General features: G+C 40.4%; 1 protein-coding gene across 2 annotated transcripts in view; it reads right to left on the reverse strand.

Moving 5' to 3' along the window:
* The window catches only part of SND1 (staphylococcal nuclease and tudor domain containing 1), a 420,776-nt gene that overhangs the window by 163,558 nt on the left and 233,868 nt on the right, over window positions 1-23,350 (reverse strand). For both annotated transcript variants that reach the window (XM_035698273.2, XM_049093379.1), the window contains exon 14: window positions 11,694-11,766. In XM_035698273.2, the coding sequence (XP_035554166.2) occupies window positions 11,694-11,766 (73 nt within the window). The remainder of the gene's footprint in view (window positions 1-11,693; window positions 11,767-23,350) is intronic.

Genomic DNA, 23,350 nt, shown 5'->3' on the forward strand with positions numbered 1-23,350 from the left:
CCAAACTAGATGTCAAATTTATTTTTCCACATCCACTGTCACAGCCCCAGTTCCAGCCACTGTCTAGTCCTCCAGTAACTAGTGTCCTAAAGTCACTGTTTCAAGTCTATATCCAAAAGCAGCCAGGGTAGGGGCAATAGGGTAAGTATATCATAATACAGAGATATAATGATAAAATGCTGACCTAATTAGTTCTTCCCTTGTTAACGATTTCTCATTATTTTTCAGACAAATTTCAAAATCTTTCCTCAAGGATCACAAAGTAAATGTTTCAATCATTTGCTGTCTTAATTCCAATCACTATCTTCAACATTCCAGCAATAATGGCCTTGCCTTTTGAACCTAAGCAACTTCCTATTTCAGGAACTTTCCTGTACAATTTCATTCTTTTTTTTTTTTTTTTAATTTTTATTTATTTTTTGATAGTCACACAGAGAGAGAAAGAGAGAGAGGCAGAGACATAGGCAGAGGGAGAAGCAGGCTCCATGCACCGGGAGCCCGACGTGGGATTCGATCCGGGGTCTCCAGGATCGCGCCCTGGGCCAAAGGCAGGCGCTAAACCGCTGCGCCACCCAGGGATCCCATACAATTTCATTCTTTAGTCCTGAACAAGATATTCAACGAACTTCTTCTTTGACCTCATTTTAAAATCATTTAAAAGACTGTCTCTGACAATGTGGAATGAGTTTGGGCCCTGAGCACACACACTCACTACTAGCACAAGTGTAATTATAGAAAGAATTGCATATGCCTTATAAGGACTGTAACCGTCTTGTTCAAGGTTACATCCTCAACACCCGGCACTGTGTCTGACATAAGCAGCAGTTGATAAATACTATTGTTTGATCATTCATTCACTGACTCAACATGACAAATGCATTTTAAAAACAGGCCAGATGGTATATGTTAAATGTCTAAAGAGATAAAGAGGTGGTAAAAGAACTCAGAAGAGGGAGGGTTATGATCTGCGACTTGAATTGGATGGAGAGTTTAGAATACAACTGATGATGATGGTGGTAGTTATCATTTATAGCAGACTTTCTGTATGCTCAGCAATTTAATAATAATAATCACCATCAAATGAACCACTATCCTGTTGAACTCTTGTTCTTGTCAACTGTTGTTAAGTACTCTTAACAACAGTACTGTTGTTGTATTAAGGCATTTGCTCATACCACAACCTAATGAGGTAAGGGCCATGATTATTCATTTCATAGTGGAAAAACTATGGCATGGAGTTATGGGTAAAATCACCACCTCACAGTGACAAAGTAATAAGGAATGGAGCTGGGACTTGAGCTTGGGTCATTAGATATTGGACCCATGCTACTACTCAGGATTCCATAGTGCCACTATATGGTGGTAAACATGGAATCCTTCTATAAGCCTGTCCACTTCTAGGGTACTTAACTAACACAGTTAACCCTGTACCTAGCAGCAAGGGTCACATATTTTTCCAAAAACGGTATCATACTGCTTTTTGATGATCTGCCATCATACTAGCAAGTCAAATCTAAATTAGGCTCTGTGAAGAGATACAAAAAAGACCTCCCCTTCCTAGGAGTTTAGAAACTAGTGAGGAAAACCACTGCACATTTCAACTTGAGAATAGTTACCGTCAATATACCAATAAATGCATAATCATGATAGTAAATGATTATATAAATGCTGAAGAAAGCCCTGATCAGAAGGCAGTGAAAATAAAAAGGGGAAACTACCTGGAAGAAGAGAGATGCCCTGAAGGAAGAGAAAGGCAAGGTCAGGAGAGAAGGGACAGCACTCCAAGAAGAAATCCCATTCCAGAAATGCTAATTAATAACATCGTCAGTCAGGGACACCTGGGTAGCTCAGCGGTTGAGCATCTGCCTTCAGCTCAGGGTATTACCCTGGGTCTGGGGATCGAGTACCACATCAGGCACCCTGTGAGCAGCCTGCTTCTCTCTCTGCCTAGGTCTCTGCGTTTTTTATGAATAAATAAAACCTTAAAAAAAATAGTTAAGAACTGAGAAACTGAAACAGGGGTATGTATAGACTGAATATGACCTGAAAGAAAATAAATAGTTTTTACAATGGGTGAAGTATTTGGGCATGCTGCAGTAATGTATTATCAACAGAACTCTAAATTCAAAACGTTGGTAATAGCTTTTATTCTCAGACACCTCCCAAATCTGATACTGTCTTAGGAACTTTATCATTTCTTCCTGAGAACACCATTTTCTGAAGAACCGAGGCACAAAATTACTAGGTAATTTCAAGCTGAGGCTGAGTTCTGATTCAAGGATATTTATCTGGACATCAACATTGCATTCATGTCCAAAATTCTGTACAATATATTCTGTAGGAAATATGTTGGAAGCATGCTAAATAAAGCCTTAAAATACGAGTAAACTCTAAAATGACTTATTTTGAGATGTTTATATAAGCAATAGCCACAGGACAAAATGAGTTCAATCTAGGGCTAATTAGTGTTATGATGGTGAAGTGGAGAGTGAAGACAGGGCTGGTCAGAAATATTTCAAGTTCTATCACATCACTCAGCAGCCATGGGACAGAGAAGACAACACAATCACACACCTGAACCTGGGAATCAAAAATTTTATTATTTGCCCTCAAAATACCCTAACATTTATTTAGCCACGCCTGTAATGAGCTCATTTAACCAATTTGGACCCATGAAATAGAATGAAAGAACAGTACCCACATGCACCCAGAGAACGGGAAAGAAAACTCAAGACCATGAACTGATACCCAAATCTATCCTAGAGACCACTCCCTGTAGATCCTTGCTCAGAATCCTTCCTACCAGAACTCACTTGAGCTTTCAGATTAGCAGTGCCCATTGCGTGACTAGAAATATCATGGGATCAAAGACATTGGAAAACTTCAGTGGAGTGACCAGTGCATAGATTGTCATTCTTTTTCTCTGTCTCTCGTCATATCCTCTTTTCCCCCATTGCATCATACAGTCTCAAAGTCTCTATTTCCAAGCACATCATAGACACTTATGCCACTGTACTAGTGCCCTGCAGACTAGTCTAAGAGGGAGGCTGTTTGGTTCCCAGCAAATTCTTCAAAATCTGGTTTTAGGGACTTACGCAACTCAAAATAAGCACCTACAGCAAGTAAGGGAAGTCACATCATTGTTTGGAAAAAATGCTCCTCAACTCCCTCAATTTTCTTTCTCCTCATGCTGAACAAAGGAAGAAAGTAGAGTCATTATTAGAGCTCAGGACACTGAAATGAAAGCCAGGACCCTGTTTCTAAGGGGCTCATTTGCATGCATTCCTGTGCCTGAAGTCATAGTTAAAGAATCAGAAGGGAATCAGAAAAAATCTGAGGCAGATAACTTCCTGAAACAGAATTCAGTGCAGGGACATATCGAGTCTGATTATTTTGGAAAGAAGAGGTTTTATTATCAGAAACAACAAATTAAGAATGCCTGTCTTTGATAGTGCTCCACCTCTGGGCAAGTCACTTGATCAGATGTTTCTTCAGAGGTGCTGAATTGCACAGCTGGGACACACTTAGCAAATGTCAAACTGTGCCCGGTCTTCAATGTCCAATCTCTTTACTTCAATTGGCTATGGTGCCTGAATTTTCTACAACAAAAGCCTACTGGTGAACATAATGGCAGACCAAGTAAGGTACAGGCATAGAACCACACATTCTGTAGATGAGAGATTCACTTTAGAACTTTAAAAAAAATTACTATCACAACCAAATGGATCTTCACATTTCTAGGCATATAGCAGGCAATAAAATAAAGGCCTTTCAAAGCACATGATTACATGATCTCTTATTGGCCAATTTATAAATTGGTTTTCTAGTTCTCTCTTGTTTCTGTAATAGCTTCCCCTTTTAAAGAATAATTCCCAAAAAGGGAAAAGTCAGGACTGTATGTATGTATTTATTTAAAGTAGGCTCCACGTCCAGCACAGAGCCCAGTGTGGGGCTTGAACTCAGAACTCAGTTCAAGACCTATGCTGACATCAAGACTTGGGACACTCAACTGTTTGAGCCACCTCGGTATCTCCAAATCACAACTTTAATACAAACATAAAATATGAACACATCAAATATTTATTTTAACCCACAAATTAATGAGGGAGCCAAGAAGATATTACAACTTATTCAAAAGAGAATTTGAGGACCATATATATATAGGCAACTAGGACACAGAAGTGAATTTACAAAAGATGCAAAACTGTACAGTAAAACTAGAGTGAACATGTAAAATTTGAAATTATTTCTTTTACAGGGTGGAAATCAACTGTGTGTTAAGTATAGGACCACATTTGTACAAGCAGGAGATCATTTGCATCACATGGGCTTTTACAAGTTAAATTCTCTCTCTGCAGAGGTGCAAAACTGCCCAGACACAAAAGAACAGACTTGGACAGAATCAGATAACCCCCAGGGGTTTTCTAGGCAGAACCCAGAATTCTACTGAAAGATTACCGAGTCATCTGTGTGCCTGTCCCAAAATCTTTAATAATTTCTTCTGATACTCCCAACTAAAGATGAGATACTATGTCCTAAATCTCGTGCCCTATGGTGCAAAACGAAGAAACAAACAAACAAAAAATGTATTGCCACTAACAAAACCATGCACACACACATAAAAAGAACAGAACTCAGTGGAAAAGTGGATTAAATTTGTAAAAGGAGGTGCCTTAAATATAACCATCACGAATTGTGGTAAACACTGAAACACAATCTTGAAACAATTCCAGCATTTCTTTCCAGTTTTCATTGAGAAACTCACTCAGTCTGAGAAAGACTTCTCTCCTATGCCCACTGAAAGCATAAATCCTTTCAAATTTCATTAGAAGGAGAAGGGGATACCCCTGCAGTTCTGGGGAGTTTGAATAAAGAGCTTCAAAAAAATAAGAACTGGCCACAAAGGACTTCTATGGCTGAAAGGAACAATGGACAAAAGACAATGAAGCAATGCCCTCAACTGTTAGGGAGAGCAACTAGCTGAAAGCAGACTCCCCCAGTACAATCAAGGTCACCTTAAAAACATCCAACTCTGGAGGGGAGGAGTGGGGAAAAAGAGGAACAAGTTAAAGAGAAAAGACACCCATCCATCTGAGCAGCTGAGAAACTTCCAGAGTAGCTGCCAATTTGGCATCATAGGTCCCTGTGCCACAGGGCTGCAGTACATGTTTCTGTGCTACGAGAATCCAAGTCAACAAGCTGCATACACGTCGCAGTCCACTTCAAGTTCAAGAACTTTGAGTGGGGACAGCGGAAGAAGGAAACAGAGGAGTGATACCTTCCCCTAGATTAGCAACAACTTGGCCTTCTAAATATATAGGAGAAATGAAAGAAAACCACCACCAGAACCTACCACCAGTACTAATCATGGCTTCCCCACAAGGGGCCATCATATCTATGAAGCACATCATGCTGGCTCTAGAGAGCAAGGTCAGCAGACAGTGAGGGTTCCTGTGGGATTTCCCCAGGGTGGCAAATGCACAGCCCACCTGTGGGGTCAGTGGCTATGCTATGAATGGAGCTCTAGTGCTAAACAAACCTCCAGGTCACAGAAGCCCACCAGACAGAACCACAGGCCACAGCCTTGTGTAGTTGGTACAAAAAGGGACATTAGAACAAGCTCTGAGGCTAAGAAAGAGTAAGAGAAGGGAGGGCTATTTAAACAAGACAAAAATAACAAACATGAGTAATGGTGCCATCAAGATACAGTGATTTGAAAGAACAGAAGGGTTGTTGAAGAAGACTGTAGATTAATGCAAGACTATTTATCCATGTGGGCCAGAAGACATGAAAGGAAAACTAATTTCACATTGACTTAACTTACATAGCCTCTGGGTGATGGTGTGGCTTTCACCTTCTTTACACTTACTGGGCAAACCACTTTTAATTTCTCTTTAGCCAAAAAGAATATTATTATTTAACTCTTCCAATGAGGCCCAACTTCATGGGGAAATAGGGAAAGAGAATTTCTGTAAAGAGCCCCTAGTCTCTTACAAAAGGAAGATAGCTTAAATACCCTAAGGAAAAGAGGACAGTACTTATATAAGAAGACACTGAAAACTCAAGAACTAAAGAAAATGTCAGAAGATGATGTTGAAGAAAAATCCTATTTTCTTTTTTTTTTTTTTTTTTTTTGAAAAATCCTATTTTCATTCATTCATTCATTCATTCATTCATTCATTTTTAGGGAGAGAGCATACACACACTAATAACAAAGAACTATAAAAATAACTAGAGCTAATAACAAAGTAGGGCAGAAACAGTCTTAAGCAGACTATGCACTGAGCACAGAGCCTGACATGGGGCATTTCAATCCCAGGATTCCGAGATCACAAACTGAAACAAAACCAACAGACACCCAACCAGCTGTGCCACCTAGGCACCCTTATTTACTTATCTTAAAAGGAATAACTTCGATCCTTGAGGTTTTCATGTTAGAACCTCACTGGTCAATTCTATAAGCCCATCTTTCGTGATATTCTAGAGCAAGAGAGACCCAAATTTTTGCCTTTTACTTCCTATCCCCAGAGCTAGCCTGTGGGTCACTCCAGGCTCTGCTTTAAGGAAATTCTTATTATTAATACTACGCATGTCCGACAAAATCATCACAAAGAGGTTACCAGAAAGTTCGCATGTAATAAGAGCAAGGAACCAAAGTCCAAGTGAACACAGCAGCATTTAACATAAAAAAAGACACAAGGATTTACTGAAGACAAGGAAGGAAAGCAAGCAATAGCAATATGAACAGAGGAGCTGCCATGACTCTGAATCAAGAGGCAGAGATGTTCAGAGGAGGAAAACTCCATCTGACAGACCTGCAGAAGTTCGACTAGACAAGGTGCTTGGTCCCTGCTCTATCCCCTTGCACTGCTGTCAAAAAACAAAGTTCCTAACTCCTCGCGCACCAGGAAGGAAAGAACAGACACAACAGGAAACAGAGGATGAGGGAAACAGACGGTGTGACTCACTGAGTACTACTCACACACCAACAGAAGAGGAAGAAGTGGAGGGAGGCGCAGGAAAAACTCAGTGCCTGCTGGCTGCGACCTGAGGAGTGGGTAGGTTCCGTAGAACAATAACTGATGTGTCTGATTTACCAGAACAACAGTAAGCCACGCACCAGCCCCATTTTATTGCCTGTTTTACATTCTCTATCTGAAGGGATCGTATTTATTACAGAGCAGGCTACAGCAAAAACAATAATAAAGCTAAGATAAGAAACAGCCTTATATTCCACTGACACGCACATTCCAACTTTCGTCTTCTGGTAAGGGAGGAGACGGGATCCAGGAAAGACAAAACACACGAAGAATAAAAACATGAACCTATAAAGTGAAGCAGTTACCACGGAACCATCTTCCAAAACAAATCTGATATAGTGCCAAGCCTGTCAAATTCTTCCACTGGTTTTAAATTCATAGGAGGAAAAAATTAAAAAAAATAAATAAATAAATTCATAGGAGGAACATCTTGGCCTAAAGGAAAACCAGAGGATTACAGAAGAGACAACAAAGATACCACTTTCTTCTGGAAACATCAGAAATAAAGGAAACTAGTAAACTTCTTCAGGATCCAAATTACTGGACTGGCAGTATTCTTTTCTTAGTGGTACCCTGAGAACACATGCAAAAGATGCAGAAAAGCCAAGTTTAATTAAAATATCCCTGTCCAAGGGGTGGGGTTCACTCAGTTGGTATTACACACAGATGCTGTATACCTTATGGAAAACACAGCACTGGGCAGCCCCGGTGGCCCAGCGGTTTAGTACTGCCTTCAGCCTGGGGTGTGATCCTGGAGACCCGGGATCAAGTCCCACATCAGGCTCCCTGCATGGAGCCTGTTTCTCCCTCTGCCTGTGTCTCTGCCTCTTTCTCTATGTCTGTCATGAATAAATGAATAAAATCTTTATGGAAAAAAAAAAAAAGGAAAAGGAAAACACAGCACTAAAATAAATAAATAAATAAATAAATAAATAAATAAATAAGAAATGAAATGAAATGAAATGAAATGAAATGAAATGAAATGAAATGAAAGAAAACACAGCACTCAGCTGAACTTAGTGGCAAAAATCATCTGTATTAACAAGAAAACAACAGAGGAGAGAACCACCCAAAAGTTGGGAGCTAATAACATTTTTGAAAATTCAAAAACCTGTAACAAGCTCATAATATGGGAAGTGCTACAAAAGGCTCTAATAGCATAGCGGAACACGAAGTTAAAAAGCATGTCAAGTAGCCAATAAATGTCCAGTCCAGTCCCAGAAAGCCAGTGAGCGGATATGAAAAGGCCTCCCTGTCTCATTGCCCAAAGGCTAGTGTCTCTCTTCCCAAAGCAGGCACTCTTTCTCCCACTCCTATGCTGGGACTACACTCCCTTTTTACCACAGGAAGTCAGCTACACAGGCCTTACTCTTGTTAATACTCTTGTTAATACAAGGCCTTTTAAGGGACTCGTGACCATTACACAGTGAAATCGTCTTTGAAAGTGCAAGAGGAAGAGAGATGGACAATGAGGATAAACTCAACTCTAAAAGTAGAAGGCCATTAAGCCTAGAACAAATTTCATTATGACATAACATCATCTGTATAGCATATTTCTTGAGGGTGTTTAGGAGACAAAAAATGTGATTAGTTTATATGTGTCTTGTTTTTATTCCAAGGATGTGTATTGGGATGGGAAGAGGCATTATGTGTAAATACTGGTCTACACTAAATGTTTTTGGCAGTATGTTGCATATCTGATCAGTTCAACCAACACTTCCATTTACCATGACCTGTACTTAAGAGGGGGAAGAAGAAAAGAAAGAAAGAAAGAAAGAAAGAAAGAAAGAAAGAAAGAAAGAAAGAAAGGAAGGAAGGAAGGAAGGAAGGAAGGAAGGAAGGAAGGAAGGAAGGAAGGAAGGAAGGAAGGAAGGAAGGAAGGAAGGAGAAAAAAAGGAACTCAGAAATTTTTACAAAACCATTATGCATGTATGTATCTGTATTGAGGGTGTCGTCTTCATTGCTTGTAAGCTATTTGCATGTCCCCCTTGGACGGTAACATCACCAGCATGCTTTAGGAAGCTGAAAAGCCATACATTTCACTGAAATGGCATAAGGGAGACCAACACACACGTACGTCAATACAACATTGTAATGGAAAGAAGGGAGGGTTAAAAGCAGAAGACAAAACTCCTCTATTGGGGGGGGGGTGCACACACACAGAAGCCTGCACTCAGAGCTGAATCATATATGATGGAGGTAGACAAGGTCACTCTGACACCTATTTAAATGGAACAGCCTTTTCACTTTCTCACACTTGTTCAAGCTTTCCTTGTTTATTTATGTGATAACTGAGGGAGATTTAACTCACACGTATTTTTTTTTTAATTTTTTTTCACACGTATTTTTAAATAACATGAGAGCAAACCAATTTTCCAAAATCAAGATAGAAAGGAGAATAAAGATATGTATGAAAATGAGTTATAGGGATCCCTGGGTGGCACAGCGGTTTGGCGCCTGCCTTTGGCCCAGGGCGCGATCCTGGAGACCCGGGATTGAATCCCACGTTGGGCTCCCGGTGCATGGAGCCTGCTTCTCCCTCTGCCTGTGTCTCTGCCTCTCTCTCTCTCTCTCTCTCTCTGTGACTATCATAAATAAATAAAAATTAAAAAAAAAAAAGGAAAGAAAATGAGCTATAGTTGGGGAGGGAGGAGCCAAAAAAGGGGGGGGGGAATGAAGACAAGTTTCATTAAGACCTTTGCTGAAAAAAGGAAAAAAAGAAAACACCCAAACGCCTCAAGGCATAAGCAGAAGAGTGGAAGATGGCAATAAAGAACATTAGGATACTACACTAGCAGGGCCAAAAGCACAGACTTGAGGCAAGTGTGACTCCATTCAAAAATCTGCTGAGGACCTTCACCTCACTGCCAATGGATAATGTGAGCAAGAACATGAACTCCACAGCCCAAAGGTATCGTCATCCCCAAGGCATATTTCAGCTTCTAGAACGCCCTGGAGTGCAGGCCTGACCTAAGTTTTTTTTTTTTTCTCCTTCCATCTGAACAGCCAAAAAATTGCCCTTAGATTACTCCACCATCTTCAACAAAAGAATATTAAGGGAAATATTGTTGAGAATACCACAGGAGACACACACGGCAATTGTTAGGTATGTTTAACGACAAGGTGAGCCACAGGGAAAATAGGCCTTAACACTAGCAGGCCAGGAGTCACACCTCTTAACAAGGAGCCTTTAGTAGATACATCTTGGTCACCCAGGGCTTGAAGGCCACTGCCAACAGGTTTCTGGGCTTCAGAGGAATCTTAGCTACAAAGAATGTGTATCAATGTACAGCACTCATCAGACAGACACACAACTTTTTGACAAAAGTCCACTCAATGTAAGGAATACTATTTAATCTGTAGTTTGAAGTGACCGGTCAGAGTAAGAAAAGTTCAAGAGAATCCCATTGCTTAAAATGAACATGGTACTGCTATACCCAGGCAAGGGACAGCTGGCCAGACACATTTATAATAAGCAATCACAAGGAACAATAAGCAAAGTCTCAGCCAGGCTCGGGAACAGAACATAACAAGAAGATAATACACTCTAATCCATCACTGCCGTGGGCCAGGCTGAGCTCAAGAAGCTTTTGTTTATAGGAGCATTTTCTTCTGGGTGCCCAAGGCAAGCTCCCTGAGTAACCGTGCTAAGATTTACTAGCCCTTCCTCAGTCATCTTCCCTGGGCAATGTAGTGCCCCCTACACATGACCTGGATCCTCTCCTTAACCATAAATTACTAATGGAGTTGAAATGGATGGTGTGTGTCCCAGGAAGAGAGGGTAAACCGATGAGCCAACAAACCTTCTCTGGACACCTTCAAATCAACACCTAAGCGGCTCACTCTTCCCCTAGTTGGTTCTGTTTCTCTTCATAGCAGTTGCTGCTACCTGACTCTGCCACTCCCCTTTCCCACTTGGATGCAAGGACTTCTATCAGTTTTGTTCATTGTCACATTCTTAGTGCCTACAGCAGTTCAGGCACAATAGGCACTCAGATACTTGCTGAATAAATGAATAAACCTTCTCAAATAACAAAAGTATCTTCTTCAGCCAAGAGATTCTAAATGTGCAAAAGTAAAGTCCTATTCATTAAGTAGTCACTTGGACACAGCCCTTTTGGGAGCTCATTAAGTATTTATGCCTCCCATTCTTCTATATCATCTATATGTATTAGCTCACAGGATGCATACACATTCTTCCCACTTAGAGGCAACAAGAGGAAAAAGCAGCCATAAGGAAATTATGACAAATTTTTAAGGTTGTCCTAAAATCTACACTTAACTTTTTTCCATTAAGACTTTCCAGTCATAGCGATAATTAAACAGAGATTAAAAAAGGAAGTAATTTTTTCCTACTACAATTGGCAAGAAATATCGTCTTACTCCTCATAATTAAAAAATGGAAAGGCAACAGAGTAATAGTTCAGGTGAAGAGACAGGAGGAGGTTTTATGCCCTAGTTTGAATTCTGCTTTTTCAGAATATAGAACAGGATCTCCATAGATGCATAAGCAGCAGCCCTGGAAAAATTCACATTCTGTGTCTGAAAACAAACGAGCTACAGAAAACACATAAGCTGAAGTCCTTTGGTGAATAAGCAGCCAAGCTCTTGGCGCCTCTGAACCACACAGCTCTATTCAGGGACACAACTCACCCCAGATATGTCTGCGACACGGTGGATAGGCACTTCCTTCTTGCTATGCAATCCTTTGCCATTCTTAATAGCTCTGTAAAGGAAGAAGAAAAAACTCAATACACAAATCACATTAAAAAGGGTAGGAGGGTGGGAAAAAAGGGGTGAGAAGAGAGGTCGTTCAAATGCGGGGGTCTATCACCACACAAGTCACACTGCACAATGCTGAGTAGCCAGTCTCTGCAGGAGCATTTGGTAGAGGGGAGAAGACAAGCTTGCTCTTCTAAGCCCAGTTCCAAGGACCTGGCTGCTAGTTTCAGCTAACAGTGTGCCTGGTAATCAGAGAGAGCTTCCGAACTTGTTTCCAAATTAAAGGCATTGTTCCAGGCACAAAAGAAGAATCAGTTGGAAGAACACACTCCTAAGAAACAGAAGTAATAATGTTTCTTTCTGCATTTAATCACACAAAACATTTTAAATGCAAAATATACAGTTAGTGTTCCAATTCTAATGGAAATAAGTTCCTCCCAGGTAGAAAGATAAGTTGCCCTGAACAAAGAAACACCGTACTGTACAGAAAAGTCATTTTTAAAAGTGGGGGAAAAAATTAGCAAAGGCTACAGTAAGTGACATTAAGCCTCATTTTAAATCAGTTTCAGGTTATAACAGATTACAACAGCAGATGTAGTGGGGGAACTCTGTCACATATCTGATCACTGCTTGGTTTGCTCCAATCTCCCATCTTTTATCTCTTAATCCCCTGAGTGGTAGCTTCAGGGACAGAAGCCTAAGCATCACTGGGTGTGATCATTCATGTTAACAATGAACACTATTAGATTAAACCTTCCTACATATTGCAGACCAAAAGCAAGGAATGTTTTTGAATTTAGAGAATGGGAAATAGACATTCAGGGACTAGCCTTTATAGAGTTTCTGAATTCCAAACAAAGTGTAGAGAAAACTGCCCAGACCAGGATGGGTATGTTGGATCCTTGTACTATACACTAGCAACCACACTTCTTTCTTCCCTTGCTCAGGCTCTTACTTCTTAATGACCAGAAGTAGAGGCTACTACTTTGCAGGGTTTACTCTGAGATCCTAACTTTCTAAACCAACCAGATACCAAATGGAGCAGGTGTTGCTCAATGCAAAGAGGCACAGTCTTATTTCTTATATACTTGGCTGTGAACATCCGCCCCTCAATCCCTGCCTGCCTCCATCTCTGGAGATTTCTCCCTCAATTAATTTGAAATACCTTCTATTCAGAAATAACTTACTACCTACTTCCTATTCCGTTAAAAAGGGTAGGAAACGGAGGATATAGATGTTCAATAAGAAAGACAAAGCAAAACACTGACTTTGATCTGCACTGCTAACAGAAAAACCATTTCCCAGTCCCTTGAATTCTCATAGTTCCTTCTGAATTTGAGTCAAGGGCTTCGGCTTTAGAAATTGCAAATGGGTCAGAATTTTCCATTTACAATTTAGTGCAGTGATTTATCATTCAGGGAATGTGTTAAATGATCAGAGATCAGGGCTGGTTCTCAAGGTGTGCTGCTAGTACCTTGGAATTTGCAAACTAATGGCAGAGGATGGGAGGATATGGAAAACCAATGGGTAGAAGCCAACAACAGATTTGACTCTTTCAAGTCACAAAGCCAGGCACGCATCCTCTGCCATCAACAGGCTTTTCATTTTGCTACCTTAAACTCAAAGGAGCAGCCTTGGGAACAAGCAGCCTCTGTGAGGGGAGGCAAGCTCACTGCCACCCTGATTGTAACTCACCTTCCTTCAAGGTGAGGCCTGCTAAGTCTTCTGCAGGTCCTCTGGGGGCACAAAATGCCTACAGCCTTATCCTCTTCTAACAACAAGGACAACCAAAATAAATGGACCTGCCCTATAAACAGATGGGTTCATGTGACAGCACTGCTGAACTTGTGGCCTTTCCTGAGGGTTGGAGAGCATCTCATAAACTACAAGGAAAAAAGACGGTCTGAGCAGTAAGTTAGAAAACAAAGGTTCTTGAGGCAAAAGCAGTTAGGTGATAAACTATAATTCTGTTTTCTTTTTGTGACCCCATGCCCAAAGCAGAAATCTAGGACAAGAGTAAGCATGCTTAAGGGAAGAAAAAAAAAATAATACCCTAAAACCAGAAAACATGAATAGTGTAGATGGCATTTAAAAACCAAAATTCTGGACAGCCCAGGTGGCTCAGTGGTTTAGCGCCGCCTTCAGCCCAGGGCCTGATCCCGGAAACCTGGGATCAAGTCCCACGTCCGGCTCCCTGCATGGAGCCTCCTTTGCCCTCTGCCTGTGTCTCTGCCATTCTCTCTCTTTCTCTCTCATGAATAAATAAATAAAATATTAAACTAAATAAATAAAAGCATGTCCTTAAAAAAAAAACCAAAATTCTTTAAAATTAAGCCTTAATAAAAAATTCTTGAAAAAAGGGAAAACTCTATGCTCCACCTTGTTCCCAAAAAGGATACTATTAGTTATTTATTTGCATATAGGCATTAATTTTGGAAAAATTTTCAAAGACTTAATCTTTTTATACTTTTGATTGCTAAAATAAATCAATTTCGGGCACATTCAAGAGGCAGCAAGAAAGCAGTATTTTATCATCATCATGCACAGAGAAACAGTTCTGTTCTTAAGAAAACAAGAGGCAAAATTGAAAGTTAATAATTTATAAACACTAAGCAAAATAATGCCCCCCTAAGAAGCACTTTAAAAGGTAAGTGGTTCACCAGACCCAGGCTAAAAAGCTGAGAGCGCTCAGAGAAATCAGCAACAGAGTCTAATTCAGCTTGGGTCTCCTTCTCTGTGCTGAGGTTGTTTTGGCTCTTGTTCCCAAACTGCCATAGAAATGACCCAGGAGGCATCGTCGGAAAACCTCCCTCAGCCTGATATGAGGCTGATGCCACAGCAAGAACTTTTTCTCAAGAGAGTATCTGGGGGAAGTGCCCAGTATAGAAATTCATGCATGTAGCTCAAAGAGGAAAGGAAAGGAGCAAATACTGAGAGTGGCAGGCTTGCATGGTTCTCTGCCAAAGGAAATATATAATATACATTTTGTTCCAGGACTATAAGGGATATGTGACATGACTGCCTACTAACTGTTGTATAAATGGTAAATAAAAGTGGAGATCCAGCATCTGTTCCTTTGTCACTGCTTCTCAGTGGACCCCACCCCCCCTGCATCTTATGTAACCAAGTTTCCCTGGGATAGGTTTGGGAAGCTCCGTCTTTGAGACTGGGAGGACAGGTCAGGTACTGGAACCCGCTCCACCCAGCTAACACCTGACTCCTCTCCCTACACTCCCTTTACCCTATCCCTCTCCCTGCAGGCTGCAACCACAGTTCAACATCCCTTTTCATTAGGCAAGGAATGAAACTCCTGACTTATAAACTTCTCCTGTTGTGTCTGCTTAATAGCTGCTTTCTCACAAAAGCAGGCTGGTGCTCAGGCCAGCCAGGAAAAAGGAAGCAGTGGGGCAGAATACAGCCTGCTCCTCTCAGAAGCTTTCGTCTCCAGGAAGCAGAAGTATAAAGACGGCAAAGCCAAGAGGTGTCAGTAATGGACAGAAATCACCAGACAGGAAAAGTGACTATATGTCCACCTACATACACAAAGGGATAACAGGGCAGAAGAAGAATTAAAAACTCAGCTTTCTAGGTTACTTTTAGAAGCATCTTGAAGCCACAGTGTGGGAGAGGAGTACCATTCCAATCACTGGAAATCACTTTTCTTTCTTTAAAGTTTGAAATTCTCATGTATTAGATGTTACTGCCTCCCCAGTAGAAGTTAAAACATGAACTTTTCAAGGACAGGTAAGAATACTGTTTAAGTGAACTATGTGCCTCAACACCACAGGATTAGAATCTTAGCACTCTTAATGCAAAGGAATAGAGTTTACTTTAAGGTTTTGGGGTCCCTTGCTCAGGCAGTAAAACCCAAAGACCAACCCTATCCAAGGCACTACTGACACACAACAGTTCATCTTGTGCCAACAAAGAGGCTGTGGTCTTAATTCCAACTCAATGATGGCAGATTGTTATCCTCAATGTATATTTCTGAGTGATTACAAAGAAAACCAAAGGCTTTACAGTTAGATCCAATCTGACCCAATCATAGAACATTGGATCAGGGATTCTTAACCTGGGGACATATATGAGCTTCACACTTAGGATGCTGGGAATATCTATAAACTAGCCCGAAACAGCAGAACTACACATGTGAATTCTTCTCAAGAGTAGAAGCTTCCAAAAGGCTTTCAGAACAACTACTTTCATACATAAAAGAAAGATATCGAAAGAAAACAAAGTAATGGAAAGTAGAAATTGCATTCAACAAAGAGGTAGCCAGAGAATGATGAGGCAAGGGAGGATGGAGAGCTAAGAGATCAGGAGATCCTGAATCCATAATTTCCCTTTAACAACACTTTCTTGGTAACTAGGAACCAAATTGTCCCCTAACTGCTTCTGCTTCATCGCCTACATCCAATATTTTCTTCCTTCCTAACTGTACTCACTTGGCTCTTTTGTAACCCTATGGATTCAGGCCCTTCCCAATTTATTCCAAGATAACATCAGAAAAATTTTAACTAAACTCACTCAATCCCTTTGGACACTGCAAACACTGCTGCATGACTTCTCCATAAAAATCTTTTTTGTTATTTTGTTGACTTACTTTTTATACCCAAAACAAAGACTACCACTACCCTGTGACATCAAGTAAAAAAAAAATATGATGCTTGGTTTTCATGGGCATCTATCATACGGTATCAGTTTATGTCATCATATGATTTCCATATTAATCCTACCAATCCAATTAGGCCCATTGTCTCCATGTGTCTTGTAAGTTGTTCATTATGGGTGCCTAGCTAGGTCCAAAAGTCATAGCGTATCTGTAGCAACAACCTCACCATAATAAAAAATTAGTTATCACTTTGGGAATACTCAATCTAGGGTCCTAGGTAAGCTGCAGTTTGTATGCTGGGGTCTCTAAGAACTATACTTTGAAATGATAGTAGAATCATATTCATATATATATATAATATTTGACCTATACATGAGTGTGTATCATTCAGTTCAGCATGAAATTATGACATATAACACATTACTTTCAAAGTTCATTACGTGTTACTCTTTAGGGAAACCTCAGGCTCTTTGAGGGTTAGAATTCGGTTGGTCCTTAATATTTGTTATGGTGTTTAACACAGAAGCTATGTTCACATCGTCCTATAACTCAGGGTCATCTAGTTCAGTTATTGTGTGCCAAGTAAAGCTGAATAAATGATTGGCAACTGACTAATGCAGAATGCTGAAGATATTTCAAATTAGAGATATGGGTAATGCCCAAGTGACAGCAGGGCAGGAGCGTGAGGCTTGCTGGCTCTCTTGGATACAGTTTTGTGATCTATGCTCCAGTTCTAAGGCATCTTGGTTTTGCTACTTGGAATGGTGCAGGGCAGAAGAGCTTAGAGTGTGGCCTCTGAACAGAGGCAGAAGTACATCAAGGACTAGAGGAGATAGGCAACCATCAGAATGGCAATGAGTGGGAGCAAAGAAAGCCCTGACCGCCATAAACAATGAAACAGAACAGAGTGGCAGGATTTTATGAAACTCCTACTAGATAGCACAGGATAGATGACTGAGGGTAAAGGAAAACAATTCCAACAGAAAAGGTTAAAAAGCAGAACAAAGAGTAAATAACCTGCTAAACTTCTAAGGCACCTCTCACTGTTTCAGTTCACATTGATGAATACAGTGTTTCAGCATGAACCAAACATAGATATCAATGAAACACAGTGACATTAAACAATCCTTATGGCATTTCTATTGGTTCTTTGGTAGCTGGAGGAAGCAACAGGTCCTGATGATGCTTAGAAAATCAGATACAGAGCAGGTGCAGGTGCATGATGGTAGATGGGGGTGCTAAGATTGTGCAGCTGGATTTTCAGTGAAATCAGAATTTACTGATAAGAAAGACAGAAAAGATGGAGAGTGCATGGACTGGAAATGAGACAACTGAATTGTATGGTCAAGGGAACATAGGTGGACTAATGAGTCAACAGGTGTTATGAGGCAATAAACCAAATAAAGAACTCTAAGCCATCATCTCCTCTAAAACTAACAGAAGAAACCAAGACACAAGCTATTGTGCCAGGTGTGAAAACAGATGTGCAGTGCTTAGGTAAGGGGCAGGGTGGGTGACGAGGAGGATGGATGGATTGTGAGGTCTGTGGCTGGTGACTACTGGAAAAGAGATACCCTGGTGCTAGACTGATGGGAAACACAAGCAAACTCTACTGTCCCAGATTAGGACCAAAGGACTATTAGAGCTGGGTAGAAATAGTATCAGTCTAAAGTCTTTTTGAGAGGACAAGGCCTTAAGACAGGTGAGATCGGAAACAATGATAGCCCCAGTGACCTTGCTTCTTTATAACTTTCCATGTCACCAAGGCAATAATACATGATCATCAGAAAAAAACAAACTGGTAAAACAATGATCCATAATTTTATTCTAAGATCAAAGCACCACTAGCATAATTTCTAAGTGCTGATACACACACACACACACACACACACACACACACACACACTCATCCATTATATTTTAAGAAAACTACGGAATAGTTTTGTAGTCTTTTTTTTCTGCTAGAAATGATAACTAAATGAATGCTTCCTTATGTTATTAATTGTTTACATCATTTTAATAGCTAAAGATAAATCCATCACATGGATGTAAACCCTGTAATTTAATCAATTGCCTATTGCTAATGCTTATGTGAATAAAATGCTATTATAAACAATGCCATGAGGAATAGCTTTTAAACAAACTGTTGGGTCTCCCCTAATTATTCCTTAGGATAAATCCCTAAAAGTGGAAATGCTGTTTCATAGGGCAATGGAATACAGACTCTGGTTTCAATCTCCCTTTCCCAAGGTGAACCAGCAAAACACATTTTGCCTCATGGACTGAGAGGATAAGGCTGTGACTTAGGTGCTTCTTCTCCAGGCATCCAGATACCTACATATTATCTCCAGTCTTACAACTGTATTTGTAATGACTTAATTGCTCGTTCAAATCCCCATGAAACCACCATGTGTTTGTTTTTATCTCCAATGCACTTGACGAAATATTTGTCACTGGAATATGAACAAATCAGAGAAAATTTTAATGTATCTTTTGACTGAGAAAAAAGCAACAGACTCACAGTTCAGAAAATGGTTTTTCCAATATGAGCTACATTTACCGGGGACCTACTAGAAAAGATTCATTGCTGTTCCACAAGAGATTTGGCTCTCTGAACTTGATGCAAAAGCAAGAGGAATGGGAAATAATCTTTCTCAACTTCTGTGCCCAAAGCTGGAGGGGGAGAGTCAAGGGCAGCTTAGGATAAAGCAGAAGTGCATGAGAGAATTTATAAGAAATTTGGATGCAGAGAATCCTGCAAATGAAAGAAAGCTATGAAGAGGATTTCCTCTTCACAAGCAGCTATAAAAGTTCTGTACATTGATGTATCAGTGATTAATTATTCTAACTACAGTCATCCTGAGAGATTTCCAAGGATTAGAGCAGAAGTAGGATAGGGATGTCGGTAATAGAGACTCAGCTCTCCAACCCACTCAACCACCTGACATTGCAGATGAGCCAAATCAAGTAAGCACAGCAACTCTCAAGATTATTTCATGTTAAATTAGCCAAGAGCTGGTGGAGGCTACTCAAAAGGAATCAAATTAAGGAGCCACGAATGTAGAGTATGAGGAAGGGGATAGAGACAAGAGTCAAAAGGAATAAGCAGCTGTTCAACTGCCTTGGTGGAGAACAGGTATGGCTGTGATCACAGGAAAGGCACTACTAGGCAGTGAAGTCCAAAGAAATCCAAAGCTTCCACATTCCCTGGCTTGTTCTCTATTACTCAGAATCATGATCTTAATTCCAACTATAATAAAGATTATTAATCTTTCATAAAAGGATATCTGTTTCGATTTGTTTTACAGTGGTCAGGAATTGGGCAGTGGTTATCAAATTTCAGTGTGCACCATAATTACCTGAAGTATGTGTTATAAGACATTGCTGTGATTTAACTCCAGAATTTCTGAATCAGGAGGTCTCAGGTGGGGGGAAAATTGGCGGGAGGGGAGAAGCCCATGAATTCACACTTCTAACAAACGAAAGTTATCTAGAAAGATAACTCTAGAATTTCCTCTGAATGACTATAGCCAGAGCACACCAATGAATACAGGAAACACTGGGCAAGGAAGATTTATTAGGAGTTCATTATTTGACCATGACCTATTGAACCACCCATGTCTCTGTGTACAACATAGCAGAAAAACCTAATGGGTTCCAACTGTACCCCAAATCTTCACACCAGTCATCAAGATACATCTCACAGTCTGAGTTCTACCAGAAGGAACTGGGGGTAGGGTGGGAAGAGAAGGATATGGTAAAGAGAGTGAGCAGATCCTCATAATATCCTGAAGGAGTAAACTATCTGGAAATGGAGACATTATGCAGCTCTCCAGAAGTGGCCATTTGTGTTGCTTTAAATGCAGATTGATTACTGCTATTTGGATGTTGAGTGCATCATCTTTTCTGAAGAAAGGGAAAAGCTAAATTTCCCCACATTCAGCTGTATCGTCAAATCACTTCCCCACACCAGCTCTTTTAATGCATTTTCCTGTTATCATATCCACTTGCAATAGCTGATTCACTCAACAGTGAATCCCTCCCCTGGCCCACTAACATGTGCTGAATCCCATTAACAACCTCATAACCATGACATGTAACTGTAAGCCCCAAATGTAGTGAGGTGTGCATTTCCAGGGTTAAAAAAGGAAGGAAGCCACCAAGATACTGAAGAGAAAGAACAGCCTCCTTTCTCTGTATTGGTCTCCAACCTGTACTGGCAGGATGTAATGCAGCTGAGTGGAGAGAGCAGTAGAAGACCATTCACCCAACTCCAGCTTTCTAGGATACTCAGGCTAGAAACCCAACAGCTCCCCAGTGTTACAGAATTCTACAACTCCACAGTAAAGGAGAGAGGAAAGCTTCCAATCAAAGCTGTTTTTCACAGTATTCAGGAGGCCCTAGTTTTATTCAAAGAGAAATTTCACTTGTTGAGGTCATTAGATTGAAAGTGAGAAATCTTGGTTTATTTAAAGCTGTACCATTAAACTATTGAGAAGATAAGAACAGAGGCTGGATAGAAGAGATGAATTTCACGGAAATGCTCTCATGGGAAAATTTAATAGAAATGAGAGATGGAATAAAAAAAGATGTAAGGCAGGCTGTGTTAATGGAAAGGGAGAAAGGAGGAGGGGCTAAGAAAACAGGAGGAAAAGCAAAGAAATAGGGAAAAATCACAATTTCCAGAGGTACTATTAAAGTTATTTAATGTCGGTCCCTCTGAGATTACATGCTTTGTAAGGCTGGAGTCTATTATCTTTCTTCTTCTTTACTATTATCCCCAATGCCGGGACCCAGGATACACTCAAGAAAATGAGAATGGAGAGAAGAAATGAATGCAAAGCCATCACTGGCAAGAGAAATCTGCCTTGGGGCAGCCTGGGTGGCTCTGCGGTTTAGCGTCACCTTCGGCCCAGGTTGTGGTCCTGGACACCCAGGATCGAGTCCCACGTCAGGCACCCTGCATGGAGCCTGCTTCTTCCTCTGCCTGTGTCTCTACCTCTGTGTGTGTGTGTGTGTGTGTGTGTGTGTGTGTGTGTGTGTGTGTCTCATGAATAAATAAATGAAATCAAGAGAAACCTGCCTTGAATCACTATTCCCAGTAGAGGAATGATCTGTTTTCTTGGAGAAGTGGTTAACTCATATAATCTATACCTTGTGATAGGACATATTAGTATCAAAATTTCAAAACACACACTCAAATTCAATACCAGTTTCCTCACTGGATAGGTGTAACACAGATGAAACTTGCTTTTTATTAACACACTTAACAAATGGAACTGCATAGTGCTGAACTCTTCCATTTAAGAATCCTAAAGCCAGAGGTCTTAACTTAGCAATGGAAAGTGCTGGTGAGTAAGTCTTCACATTTCATTTATAACCAGTACTGTAAATGCAGGTTAAAGATACAGAGAGGAGGGACTCTATCCAAAAGCTCTGTTTTTTTTTTTTTTCCCCCAAGAAACAGCTTAAAAAAATTTTTTTTCACCTATTGAAATTTTGTGGAAAAACTCCTATAAATCAGGAAAAAAGTGAAGGTGCTCTGGCTACATTAAGAATAGGAGACTAAAACACTTCTTTCCCAGTGGTACAGAAAGCACTTTAGTAGTAATGCAAAATGCATTTGTAACTCACTGCTACTAACATGGAAATGGTAGGTCCACCTTGGCCCCCAATAACTGCATCATCAAGGGAGAATGTTACTTCAAACTGTTTCCTTCTTCATAATGACTACTGATATTGGCCTAGGAAAGGGTTAGCAAGTTCTAGATTTCTGATCAAAGTCCGTGATGGAAATGCCAGTCTGGATTTCCTAGAGGTTCCAGCAGAGAGAAGCTGCAACAAGGGAGGGTGCTGTCAACCACAGTAGGTAAAAGCACAAGAGACAAATGACAGGATTTTAATCAAGGACTGGTGTTTATGGGGTTTGGAGACTAGAGGTGCAGAGGTCAGCAAGGCAGGATTGCTACTTATTTGTTTATATTTTTAAAGAAAATCTTGCAAGATTTGTTCCATAAGAAACATAAGTCCCCATGGAGACTGGAAAGGAGCCCAGGCAGAGCTGAGATAGGGGGCAGGCTTCCACTTGCCTTTTAAAGAGAGGACACCACCAGTTTCCTCAATCTGCAGTGTGCAGGGCAAGGAGCATACACACAAAAAGATAAGGGAGAGTCTGCCCTTTTCTCTTCTCATGAGATAACCCTAACCTCATTATGTATGTCCAGAATGATTCTAAATTCATTTAAATCTGCTCAGACACTAGATTGTTCGATGCAATTGCTTTCCCACAGTCAAGCTGGGGCATCAATTTCTTTTTTGAATATATACATCCTTATGTTGAAATTACAAAATCTTAGAATTAAAAGGTGCCTTAAAGGAATAAAGCCCCAACGCTGAGCTAACAGAACTTCTGTGTTTTCCAGCAACAAGCCACAGATTCTAACAGTTTCTAAGAAATTTTAAAATATTACATTTTTAAATCACGTTACTGGTAGCTTCAGGAGAATGCACAGATGATATCCCCCGGGTCTGGATGTCCAAGGAAAACAAGGCACACAGCCAGGCTTTGATCTGGCTCCAAGCATTACCACCAGCTCATCTTCAGTGCCCATAACAAGCTCAACAAAAGCCCACTCGAAAGACCTCTTAGAATGCTAAGGAAATTCACATTCTGGCCTACTTAAAATTAAACTGGAAGTGTTATACCAAATACATAGGCTAGAATATGAGAGACAATAAAAAAGGTCCCAATAATGACTCACTCAGTATCTTAGAAATACTTCAGAAGGATATGAGACAGATCCTCTAAAGGAGTCAAAAGCCCCACCTTAGGCTTAGGACACCCATCAATCCAAGTAAAGCAGTGAGCCAGCTGAGTGAGAAATACCACAATAAAATAAGAATTCAAAGTGTTGGAAAGTCCACATGGAAATGAAAAATTAGGGGTGTGCAGAAAAGACATGATGTGTCAGGTTCC

This window comes from Canis lupus, chromosome 14 (genome assembly GCF_003254725.2).
Source record: "Canis lupus dingo isolate Sandy chromosome 14, ASM325472v2, whole genome shotgun sequence".
NCBI lineage: Eukaryota > Metazoa > Chordata > Mammalia > Carnivora > Canidae > Canis > Canis lupus.